This window comes from Nannobrachium achirus (genome assembly GCF_963921795.1).
Source record: "Nannobrachium achirus genome assembly, chromosome: 10".
Classification (NCBI taxonomy): domain Eukaryota; kingdom Metazoa; phylum Chordata; class Actinopteri; order Myctophiformes; family Myctophidae; genus Nannobrachium; species Nannobrachium achirus.
The window spans coordinates 11,494,112-11,506,455 of NC_137819.1; the positions used below are offsets into that span (position 1 = coordinate 11,494,112).

The 12,344-nt window shown below is 43.1% G+C and overlaps 1 protein-coding gene across 1 annotated transcript in view; it reads right to left on the reverse strand.

The window, feature by feature from the left end:
• LOC308292810 (protein NLRC3-like) overlaps positions 1–9,024 on the reverse strand; it is a gene marked incomplete at both ends in the record, with an annotated part of 90,603 nt that extends 81,579 nt beyond the window's left edge. The window contains 2 exons of the mRNA XM_080735235.1: positions 5,554–7,317; positions 9,014–9,024. Coding sequence (XP_080591361.1) covers positions 5,554–7,317; positions 9,014–9,024 — 1,775 coding nt within the window. The remainder of the gene's footprint in view (positions 1–5,553; positions 7,318–9,013) is intronic.
• Between the last annotated feature and the right edge of the window lie 3,320 nt (positions 9,025–12,344).

The window sequence follows — 12,344 nt, forward strand, 5'->3', positions numbered from 1 at the left end:
TCGCAGCAGAATTGGACACACCTCTGAGTGATTTTGGATTTCGCACTAGCTGGCACTGGCTTAGAGGCATAATCAGGAATAGATGTTTGTCGTGCAGCACTGGCACTGCTGCTGCTCTCTGCAGCGCTTTTGAAAGGGCAGCCTCGCTCCACATGTCGCACTAAATGAGACGTTCCCGTTGCTTTACTGTTATATGTTAGGTCGACGTGCTTGCAGTTTCGGCACTGTACCCAACCTACTTGCTCGTTTGTTAGTGTAGTAATCAGATCAAACTGCTTCCAAACCTGCGATTGTCCTGCTTCATTTGCTCCTGCTTGGAGCTCCCCTCGAGCCAGCTTCTCTTTTATTTTAAGAGCATCCATGATCCATCATTAATCGTTCAACAACACGACGTGTGCTGTGCGTCGGAAGTTAGTGTCAGACTGTACGCTGTTGTGTGTGTGTCTGTCTGTATGTTGTGAACTCGCTCTCTGACTGAGCTGTGTTTTTGTCACGTGACTAGGAAGCAGCGTGCAGCTTAAGACATGCCCCCACTAGGATAAAAATCACCGCCCAAAATGTTACGGTAATGATTATAATGGGGCTTGTGAGTTCGAGCCCGGCCCGGCCCTAAGCCCGACGGCGAAATACAGAATACAGCCCGGCCCGGCCCGTTTTTGGCGGGCCGGGCCGGGCCCTGGTCGGGTCCCGGCGGGCTTGCAGGGCTCTACCTCCCCCACCATAACATTTTGACAGTCCTTTATGGGGCATTTGGGAAAATACAGACAAAACCCCGTTCCGTATTGATTCGATACGAACATTTAAAGCTATACTGTGTAAGTTCCTCAGCTAGTGGTCAGTAGCGGTATTGCTTTTTTTGGCAATTTTTACGCCGCAGACCACCGGAGTGGGGCCGCAAACCACCGCGACCGATACGAATCCGTAGAGGGGTAGAACTTAATTTTCTGACCAGTATTTGGGGAGTAAGAGGCAAGAATCCTTCACCATCGTAAACACTGTTGCTGAGGGAGGCTACTTCCTGAAGAGACACAGCACACGCTGTGATTGGCCGTATCATGTGTATCATGTGTGTATGATCCGCGATGTGATTGGCCAACCTATACACAACGTATACGGATGATGCAGATGACGTAATTTTGCGGGGAAATCCAGTTCCCTGCCAGGATCATAGAAAACATATTTACAGAAGGCTTTAGGGGCTGAAATTAAAAACGGAGTTGGGGTTCTAAAACTTTAGCGATTTAATAGTTAGGACAATTTTAAGATTAGTTGTATTTAAAAAGTTACATAGTATGGCTTTAATTCTCAAATAATTGACAAATCCGTATTTTATGCGACGGGTGGCAACCCCTACTTTTTTAATTTACATTTTTTTTGTACTTTTAAAACATACTTTACAAATTCAGAACCTGTCACAATGTTACATATTTTGAGCTTGTAGATCTGCGATTTTTGTCTAATTTTCAAATGTAGACGATCCAAAAGCTCCAAAATGCATGGTGAGCTTGTAGATTGGTTGTTTTTGGAACAATATATATATATATATATATATATATATATATATATATATATATATATATATATATATATATGTCACATATATATATATGTTAGTTTGAGATTCAGTTAGATTGAGAACAGGAGCGTTCGTTTTTGTGCACAAGGTGGAGCAGGCGCCGCCTCCTTCAGGGAACTAGGAATAATTTGACTGAGGGTTAGGTTTAGGCATAGTTTTACTGAGGTTAGGGTTAGGTTTGGGGTTAGGGTTAGGGTTAGGGTTGAACATCCAGGTGAACAAGCGCTCCTACCCCAATCTAACTGAGTTACCCAAACTAACTGTAACATATATATATATATATATATATATCAACTCAGTCAAATGTGAGCATTCTTTAATAAAAAACATGTTTTATTAGCCTGTTATTTGGTGGTGTGTTTAAACTTAGTCTTGCTGGTGTTAAGGACCAGGCCAAGAGCAGAGAAACCTGAATTCCCTGGAAGCTCTCCTGAAGAGTTTTCAGAACAGCATCTGGGGAGGAGCCAACCAAGCATACAACAGTGTATAAAATGACAATGTGTGATATTGACACAGACAGACAGATACTCACATCTGGTAACGAGTTGAGGATTAAGCCAATCTTCTCCTCCGTGTTTCACTCTGTAGGAAGTAGAACAACAATGCATCAACATCTAAGTGTCTAACATGTAAGGAGCCTGTTTCTACTACTAGCAGACTACGGCTGCTATGACGCAATCGCCGTTGCGGTCCAAATTGTTAAGCAAACAGCCGTCAGTGACGGGGTCCCACCCCTTTTACTGAGCGCTTTGGTTCCCATGGCGAGATTGTTTTATTGTTAGTTTAAGTTTACGGTTGTGGTTAGGTTTACAATAACAACTCAAAGACCAGCAGTCACAGGTCTATCCATTATAAAGGCGTTTTTATTTTTCTATATAAGTTGGCATGGTATGCTGCAGAGCAGGTAGCAACAACGGACGCGTTTTGGCTGCACGTCGGAAAGTAGGAACTTTCTGATGAAAAGTTTGGTGGTTGGAGACACTATGGACAGGCTCTACTTGGGAGATAATAAGCTATGATCTTTTTTTCGGTGGCATGTTCAAACTACATCAACACGTTTACCTCATGTTATGTTTAATCAAACTACAACAACACGTTTACCTCATATTATGTTTAATCAAACTACATCAACACGTTTACCTCATGTTATGTTTAATCAAACTACAACACGTTTACCTCATGTTATGTTTAATCAAACTACAACACGTTTACCTCATGTTATGTTTAATCAAACTACAACAACACGTTTACCTCATGTTATGTTTAATCAAACTACAACACGTTTACCTCATGTTATGTTTAATCAAACTACATCAACACGTTTACCTCATGTTATGTTTAATCAAACTACAACAACACGTTTACCTCATGTTATGTTTAATCAAACTAAAACAATGTTATGTTTAATCAAACTACAACAACACGTTTACCTCATGTTATGTTTAATCAAACTACAACAACACGTTTACCTCATGTTATGTTTAATCAAACTACAACACGTTTACCTCATGTTATGTTTAATCAAACTACAACAACACGTTTACCTCATGTTATGTTTAATCAAACTACAACACGTTTACCTCATGTTATGTTTAATCAAACTACAACACGTTTACCTCAGCGCCTGGAGTGGACCACGGTTCAAACATTAATCGCACATCCCAAAAAAGTGCAGTTGAAAGGAATGTGCGTTGACTCGATATTATCGTCTTAAAAGAGTAGTTCACCCCCAAAATTGATTACTCATGCCATGGAGACTTGAGTTCAATAATATATTTTTGTGTTGTGTCGCATTTCTAAGACAATTTGATTATAGTAAATTTACTTCCATTGATTCCGGATGGGGACCCGAATGTATTTGGTTACCCATCCAGAATCAATGGGGGTACATTTATTGTCATACATGTTTTGTCTTAGGAATGTGGCAAAAAAAATATTGCTGTCTCCATGGCGTGAGTAATCAATAGCAAAAAAATTTTTTGGAGGTGAACTACTGACAGCCCTAAACTAAATACACATGAGGGAAACAGTGCACATTCAGTGCACTAACATGGACACAGCTCAAGTCTACTCACTTGCAGTTCTCCAGGACTGGAACATTCACCATCATGTTGGAGCTCAGGTCCAGCTCTCTTAGAGAGGGATGAGAGCTTACAGCTGAGACCAGAAGTTCACAGCATCTCTCTGACAAGTAGCAGTGAGCCAGTCTGAATGAAGAATGAAACACCAGATTGATTGCTTGATAATCATATTTGAACTGGGAACCCCAAACCTGACAAGCACTTGGAACTTTGCAGTGAGCTTGTAGATAGGCTATTTTCACAATATTTTCCTCTTCCGTAATATTTTACAATTTCAAAAGTCATTAAATGAATTAATTAATCATCTGGGGACTCCACAAAATAATATGGGGACCCCCTTGGGGTCACACGTCAAAAATAGCCGATCTACAAGCTCACAATCGTTGCGTCCTCGGCGCGTTGTGAGCTTGTAATGTATCAGCTATTTTGGATGTGCAATCCCGTGGTATGACAAAGTAGCCTATAAATTTGCGTTAAAGGGATATTACACTTTCAAACATATATGTTTGCGGTAATTTTAACGTCTACTCAGGCACATAAGCTTGGGTTATCATGATATCAATCATATTAATACATTCTCACCACAGCATTCATATTATATTCACATAATACAGTACATAATAATACAGAAGTGATCAAAATAAATTGGGTAAATGTATCTTACCGTAGAATCTCCAGCCTACAGTGCAGACTCTTCAGTCCTTCACAGAGCAGCTCCACTAGTCCTGAGTCATTCAGGTTGTTTTCACTGAGGTCCAATTCTCTCAAATGGGAAGGATTAGAGCTGAGAGCTGAAGCCACAACTTCAACCTCTGTCTGTCTGAGCTTACTGCCAACAAGTCTGTAAATGCAGATTAAATCAGAGATTATCAAAACAAATTATACATAGTTCACTGCCATGGAAGTTAAATAAAATATGTATCTAGTTATCCAGACATAAACAGTATTTAACAGCAGAGTGTGGAATAGACAACACCACACAGGAAGAGCAATTTTGATAACAAAACTTTCACCCAGCTGTTAAAGGTGTGAAATGAAGACTGAACTACATTGCATATTTACTGCCTAAACTGTGTAAAAGCTTTACAAACAAGCTGCTAGAGACCAGCATTCAGTCTCTCTATTACTCATCCCTGTCTCCTCAAGCTGGGCCACAGCTGCAGGCTTTGATCTGGCTTTGAGGCGGAGCACCGACACACACATACATTGTTTATAAGTTGTCCATAGATACATTTGGCTTTGTGTGTGTGTCCATCCGGACAAGTAATTCATAAAAGGCACTGCTCACTTCACACTGGGTGTGATTTTTTATTTTAAGTTCCACTACTGAGTGTCAGTGGGTTCAAACCACTGGTCTGGAGGGTTCAACCAGTGTCAGTGGGTTCAAACCACTGGTCTGGTGGGTTCAACCAGCAGGGATTTTACACTCTTAGTTTAGTTAGTGTGGTTGCTATAGGCAACACACTATTATATATTCGGTCAGAGAGTTTTTTCCCATCAAAGTGAACCTGTGTTTTGTAAGCTTTTTTAGTAATGTTATCCAGGTTGGACGATTGCACAACAAAAGGCCAAAAGCGTGACGCTTTTGGTCATGCTTCACTTGACATCACAGTATCTAATATAAATGACATCACAGTATCTAATATAAATGACATCACAGTATCTAATATAAATGGTAAGACATAATTCATTTCCCAGCAGATTCCGTGTGACTCGCGTCATGGCAACCACACTTCCAATTTCCTTGAATTGAATCTTTCTGGTTTTTTCCTGCTTTATTGTGGACTTTGCACAAACACAAAATACCACCAGTCACTGTTACACATACAGTATTATTGGAGCTTTTGTGTCAACCTTAGTTTCAAATTATATGTTTCTATTCACATGACTACTAACCGAGCCTTTCTGCAGTTCCTCACAGCTGGGATCAGTCTCCATCGCCCCTCCTCTGATGCTTTGTATTTGTCCAGGTCCAACTCATCCAGAACCTCCTCTGACATCAGCAGCATGGCGGCCAGAGCTGAACACTGGGATGGAGTCAGACTGTCCCCTGACTCCAGGTACTTTTGGATCTCCTGAAGTACTGAGTGGTCGTTCATTTCCATCAAACAGTGGAAGATGTTGATGATTCTCTCAGGAGAGTGTTCTTCTTCAGTGGTCATCTTCTTCAGGTTGTTAATGACTCTCTGGATGGTCTCTGGACAGTTCTCTTTCTGAACCAGTAGGCCTCCTAACAGACTCTGGTTGGACTCCAGTAAGAGGCCATGAAGGAAGCGGACAAAGAGGTCCAGGTGTCCATTTTTACTCTCCTGGGATTTTACCATGACTCTGTACAGGAAGACTTCCAGGGTCATTTCTTCTTCTTGACCTCCTCCTCCTCCTCCCATCACCCTCCTCCTCGTCATCTTCTCCCATTTGTCTTCTTCTCCCAGGAATGTCTTCAGTACCGTCATGTTCTTCTGTGTGTAACAGTGGAACAGGTAGACTGCGGCCATAAACTCCTGGATGCTCAGATGAACAAAGCTGTAGACCTTTCTCTCAGACTGAACAGTCTCTTCTTTGAAGATCTCTGTGCACACTCCTGAGTACAGTGAGGCTTCTTTCACATCAAGGCCACACTCTTCCAGGTCTTCTTGGTAGAACATGACACTGCCTTTCTCCAGATGTTCAAATGCCAGCCTGCCCAGCTTCAGAAGACCCTCCTTGTCCTTCTCCATGAGCTGCTGTTGATTCATATCATGACTGTCATCATACTTCTTCCATTTCCTCTTTGTCTGGACCGACAGGAAGTGACTGTACATCTGAGTCTGGGTCGTGGGCAGCTTTTTTCTCTTGTCTGTCTTCAACATGTCCTCCAGGACGGTAGCGGTGATGGAACAGAAGACTGGAATGTGACACATGATGTGGAGGCTCTTTGATGTCTTCATGTGTGAGATGATTTTGCTGGCCAGCTTCTCATCACTGAATCTCTTCCTGAAGAACTCCTCCTTCTGGGGGTCTGTGAACCCTCGTACTTCTGTCTCCATGTCAACACAATCAGGAGGGATCTGATTGGCTGCTGCAGGTCTGGTAGTTATCCAGAGGAGGGCTGAGGGGAGCAGATTCCCCTCAATGAGGTTTGTTAACAGCAAGTCCACTGATGATGTCACTGTGACATCAGAAACAATTTCATTCTCTTGGAAGACACGAGAACCAATGCGAATGTTCTGGAATTTCAGCGGAAACCTGCTTTCATCCAGACCATCAAAGATGAAGCCAACCTTCCAGACAGCGAGCTGCTCTGCTGTGACCTTCTTTAATTCTGGGTGGAAACGATGGATCAGAGAGAGAAGACTGTGCTGCTCATTTCTTACCAAGTTCAGCTCCCGGAATGAGAAGGGAATCAGGAGAATGATATCTTGATTTTCCAAACCCTTTGCCCAGTCCAGAGTGAACTTACGCACAGAGAATGTTTTTCCAATGCCAGCGATGCCTTTGGTCAGAACTCTTCTGATTGGTTTGTCTCTGCCAAGGAGGAGGGGCTTAAAGATGTCACAGCATTTGATTGGATCATCATGGAGGGTCTTCTTCTTGGAAGCTGTCTCAAGCTGCCAGACCTCATGTTGGGTATTAACCCCTTCACTCTCTCCCGCTGAGATGTAGAGCTCTGTGTAGATGCTGCTGAGGGAGGGCACTTCAGTGACGTATGTCACACGATCAAGACGGTTCAAGCCGACCTTATAAACCTTTAGAACCTCCTGCGGACTGACACCTGCTATGAGAAGACAATGAAGACATTTTAAACATTCAGTTGAATTTATAACTTTACATCCTTATATCTGTGTATGCACATTATTAATTTAACCACTTAAACAGCAGCTTCCGTATTCTGGGAAAATCCTTTACAAAAAATAGCAGATCTACAAGCTTACAAGCTGATCTGTAAACTTGTAGATCTGCTATTTTCAGCGAATATATTTCATGTTGTGTGAAAGCAGAAAATACACTAGTATAGAGCCCTGAGGGTCTAAACAACATAAGGCAGGGGTCGGCAATTAGATTTGGCCTCAGGCCAATTTTTTTCTAAGCCGTTAGATGGCGGGCCAGACATAATAATAAAAGGCTAATTTGAGAAATTCATAGTTAAACAATGTTACTGGAACCCCAAGACAGACTGCCTTACAAGACATAGGCATCTGTGATAAAAAGAAAATAATATATATGTGGAAAAACGAGCGGTTTTCCCCCCTTTCTATTTGCAAATAGGCCTATTGATGGACTGATGTAAAGGAGCCTTTACTTTTAATGCCTTAGTTAATTAGCCTTTAAGTTCATAATTATTTCCTTCTTCTCTGCTGCCAGTCGTAGAATACAACATCACATAAATTAAGCATGATTCATAATAAATCACTTTGCACATCTCACAATTCTGTGCAGCACGTTGTGAGTTAGTAGATTCAATATGCTGTGCGCAAATTGCGCAACACCGCTGCACGTTGAAGAATTGGTCGTTATGTAAAGTGATCGCAGCTGCTCGGCTACTTGTGCAGAAAGACAGACAGACTGCTAGAGAACGCTAAACATCAGCCTTATCTCCTTATCCCACAAGTAGGCAAAAGAAATGACACATGAACACAATGCAAAAGCATAAAGAAGAGGAGACATTGGAAAGGGGTGTTTATAGAGGAATATGGACAGAAAACGTATGCGTTTATCCTACCTGGAATCATCAATGCAAAGCCCCTTAAATTAAGAAGCACAACGGCTTTGCCGTGACATTTTTTGGCTGCTTGAAAGGAAATCATTTTAGACAGCACCAAGATGAAGCATGGATGGCACCTCCAAAGTTAGTTTCCACGTACTTTGACCACAGGTAAAAGCTCACAGCAGCAGCAAGCAGCAGCAGCAGCACCGCCGTCACTGCGTGCTCCCTGTGCTATTCACTCTCAGCATGATTACGTTGAATATTAAAAGCATCTGATCCTTTGGGTGGGAATGTGTTCTCTGTTTGGACATTATACGATAGCGTATAGTGGACTGGCTGTCATGGTTTGGGGGGTTTTGAGGACTTTTCTCTGTTATTTACTGTGGTTTATTTTTGCCTGCCTCATTATTGATTGCCCCTCCTCCTTGTTTCCCACCTCACCTGTGCCCTTGATTGCTTATTGTTTGCAGGAGTATTTAAACCCTGCCTTCTCCTCTGCACAGTGCTTTGTCTTTGAGTTATCAACACTGTGTTTGGTCTTTGTGCTCCCATACCTTTCATGAGAGTTTTGGACTTATTGGCTTGTAGCCTTCTGTGTGTTTTTGAACCAAGTTTTGGAGAACTGTGAACTTTTGGGATTTTGAGCTGCAACCTTCCTTCTACCCATCTGACCGTGCCCGCATTGCCTACATTATCTCTCTACTGACTGACAAGGCCCTCGCCTGGGCTACTGCTATATGGAACCAACAGTCTCCAGTGTGCTTGGATTACAAGCTTTTTACCGCAGATATGCTGTGTATTTTTGATCAGTCAGCTGCAGGCCCTGAGGCCGCCAAACAGCTTCTCCAACTCCGCCAGGGAAAGAGCAGTGTAGCAGACTATGCTATTACCTTTAGGACCTTGGCCGCTGAGAGTGGGTGGAACCAGGCAGCCCTCACCTCTACCTTCCTCAACGGCTTGTCCGAGGCTCTGAAGGACGGTTTGGCCTCTGTGGGCTATCCCGATAATTTCGAATCACTCGTCTCCCTGGCAATACAGATGGATAATCGCCTCCGTGAGCGTCGCCGTGACCGGGCCCAATCCCAGGCAGTACCAGAACCCCCTGCTTTGCCCTGGCGTTCTAACCAGGCACCTTCTGAGGGACCCGAGCCGATGCAGATTGGAGGCACTCGTTTGGCTCAGGCGGAGCGGGATCGCCGCAGGAGGGAGGGCTGCTGCCACTACTGCGGTAAGAAGGACCATTTCCTGGCCGCATGTCCTCAGCTTCAGGGAAAAGGCGAGCCCCGGCAACCAGGGAGGGGGTTGTAACCGGGGCCATTCATTCTCCAACCTCCCCTGGTGCAGGTTTCTTTTTGCCAGTCACTTTAACCTGGGGTGAGAAGCCACACACTTTTCAAGCTTTTGTTGATTCGGGCGCCGCTAATAATTTCATGGACATTAATGTTGCTCATGGACTGCAGGTCCCTCAAGTAGCGCTCGAGCCACCTCTTCCCGTCATTGCCCTTGATGGTCGCCCTCTGGGGAAGGGCAAAGTGACTTTAACCACCATTCCTTTGCGCCTTCAAGCGGAGCTTCATCAGGAAGAAATTTAATTTCCTTTGATTGACTCTCCCGATTTTCCTGTAGTTCTGGGGTTTCCCTGGCTTAACCGCCATAACCCTCACATAGATTGGGTCACCGGCACCATTTTAGAGTGGGGCCCTACTTGTCACGCTACCTGCCTCTTTTCTAGCCCCTCCCTGCAACCTGCAGAGTCTCTTGAACCTTCTGATTTATCCAGTGTCCCCACTGAGTATCTGGATATTAAAGAGGTTTTCAGCAAGAAAAGGGCCTCTGCACTTCCTCCACACAGGCCTTATGATTGCAGTATTGAGTTATTGCCTGGAACTAGCCCTCCGAGAGGGCATATTTTCTCGTTGTCACGGCCTGAACGAGAAGCTATGGACAAGTACATTAACACACGGGTGACTAACCGGTCCTTTAGGCCGATTTTGAGATTTCAAAGTGCAATAACTCTCCCTGTGAAGGTCTCAGAAATTTCCCCTTCCATGACTTTTCCTAAATACTCAAGATATATGTTCTCGTTTTTTTTCCCCTTCTGAAACGTTTCCTAATTATGAAATAAAATACAATTATACCACTCTGACGGTAATTATCGGCAGAATAGACCGCTCTCCCCCATTCTCCCCCTCCTAAGAGAATTCACACGTTTAGCGCTCCCGTTGTGCGCCTTTGTTCAAGGTAATGGATCATTTGCATTTCACTGTCAGCTTAGCAAAGACATTAAAACCACTACCTGGAAATGTTTTATTTCATAAATAGTATCAATATAATATTAATTATGAGAATCGCTATGGTGTATATAATGTAGGCCTATTATTATTTTAGCCGTGCAGGAGCAATCATTTGCGGGGAGATGATGCTCTTGCTGACCGGGAGAAGTGCGACGCTGCTGCCACTGCACAGCGTGTTTCTAAAAGCTAAGCATCATTTCAGCTAATAATACATATAAAGAACAACTGGGTGATCTATAAGTTATCGGCCAAAATGAATATCTTGTATAGATATGCTTACACGGCACACGCTGCGCACACGCTGCGCCTGTTCTGTCCGAGTGGAGACGGCTTTTAGACGGCACGCATGTCACGGTGACATGGGTGCGATCAAACAGTATAGGCACCCGACACTTGTGTCCTGCACGTTTAATTTCTAATGGATAATCATTTGCTTTTTATTGTTACATGCCTAAGCAAAAAACACTACGTGAACATTTTACAGAGTGAAGAGAATGTGAATTATCTCTCTCTCTCTCTCTCTTTCTCTCTATATAGGCCTATAGATCGCATCACGCTGCAACGCTTTGTGCCGCGTTGTGCAGAGTTGAACAGCGCGATGGATATAAATAAGTGTCAAAGACTCAAAGTGAACTTTTATATTACTCCAAAGGTGCAGAGATTGTTGACAAAATGTTACATAACGTCCATCATATTGAAGTGGTTTGTTTCTCAACTCAAGTGAAAACTAAGAGATGCACGCAGGCTGACGCAGCACAAACCAGGCGCCGTCAGCGCAACAATAGAGTTGCGCATAAAAGCCGTGAATAAAATACATTTCTACCTTTAAAGTTTTCGGGGTCCGAGAAGAGTAGTCCTATGAACTTGTGTCTAATCCCTGAGTAGTGAGTAGGCTACAGTAAAGCAGAGAAAGACATAAGACAACAACTCCAGGTATGAGGAGTCCTTGTACAGGAGTGGGACAGGACGGGATTTATTTATTTATTTATTTTTAAGATGTGTTGAGTTTTTGTTGAGTTCTGAACGCTTCGGAAAGGTTCTGTTTGGCTAAGTTATTGTATTTTTCGTTTCCTCTTATTTAGCTTATTATTTTCGTTGCTTTATAAGTTGTGTTTAGACCATTCTTTATTTGTTATTTCCCTTGTTTATGTAATTTCTTTGTTAACTTTGTGTTGGGCCACGGCTTCGCTCGCCACGGCTTCGCTCTAGTGAGCCTACTGATCAACGTTCTCTTTATAATTAACTAACTTATATCAATTTCTAGTAATAATAATAATAAAGTCGGGACATATATGAAAGCTTTGCCAAACAAATGTTTAATTATATAAGCTCACAAACTGTGTGGCTTTGGTGAGCTTGTTGTCCCGTCGTATTTTGAGAGGTCAATTGAAATGCTAATTCACATTTGGAAGACAATAGAACCCCCGCCGGCAGCAGGGGGAGGAGGTGTTGCGCAGCTCGGCCAAAAGGGAGAAAATCTAACGGTCTAAATGAACGGTAAATGCAGGCGGAGGGGTAGTTTTTTCAGTTCAGTCACCCAAGTGTTAAGGAAGCACTGGCCACTGGTTTCATCCGACCTTCCACCTCTCCAGCTGGCGCTGGTTTTTTCTTCGTGGGAAAAAAGGATGGCGGGCTCCGGCCATGCATTGATTATCGGGGCCTAAACAAGATAACTGTTCGCAACCGCTACCCCCTTCCGTTAATGGCTA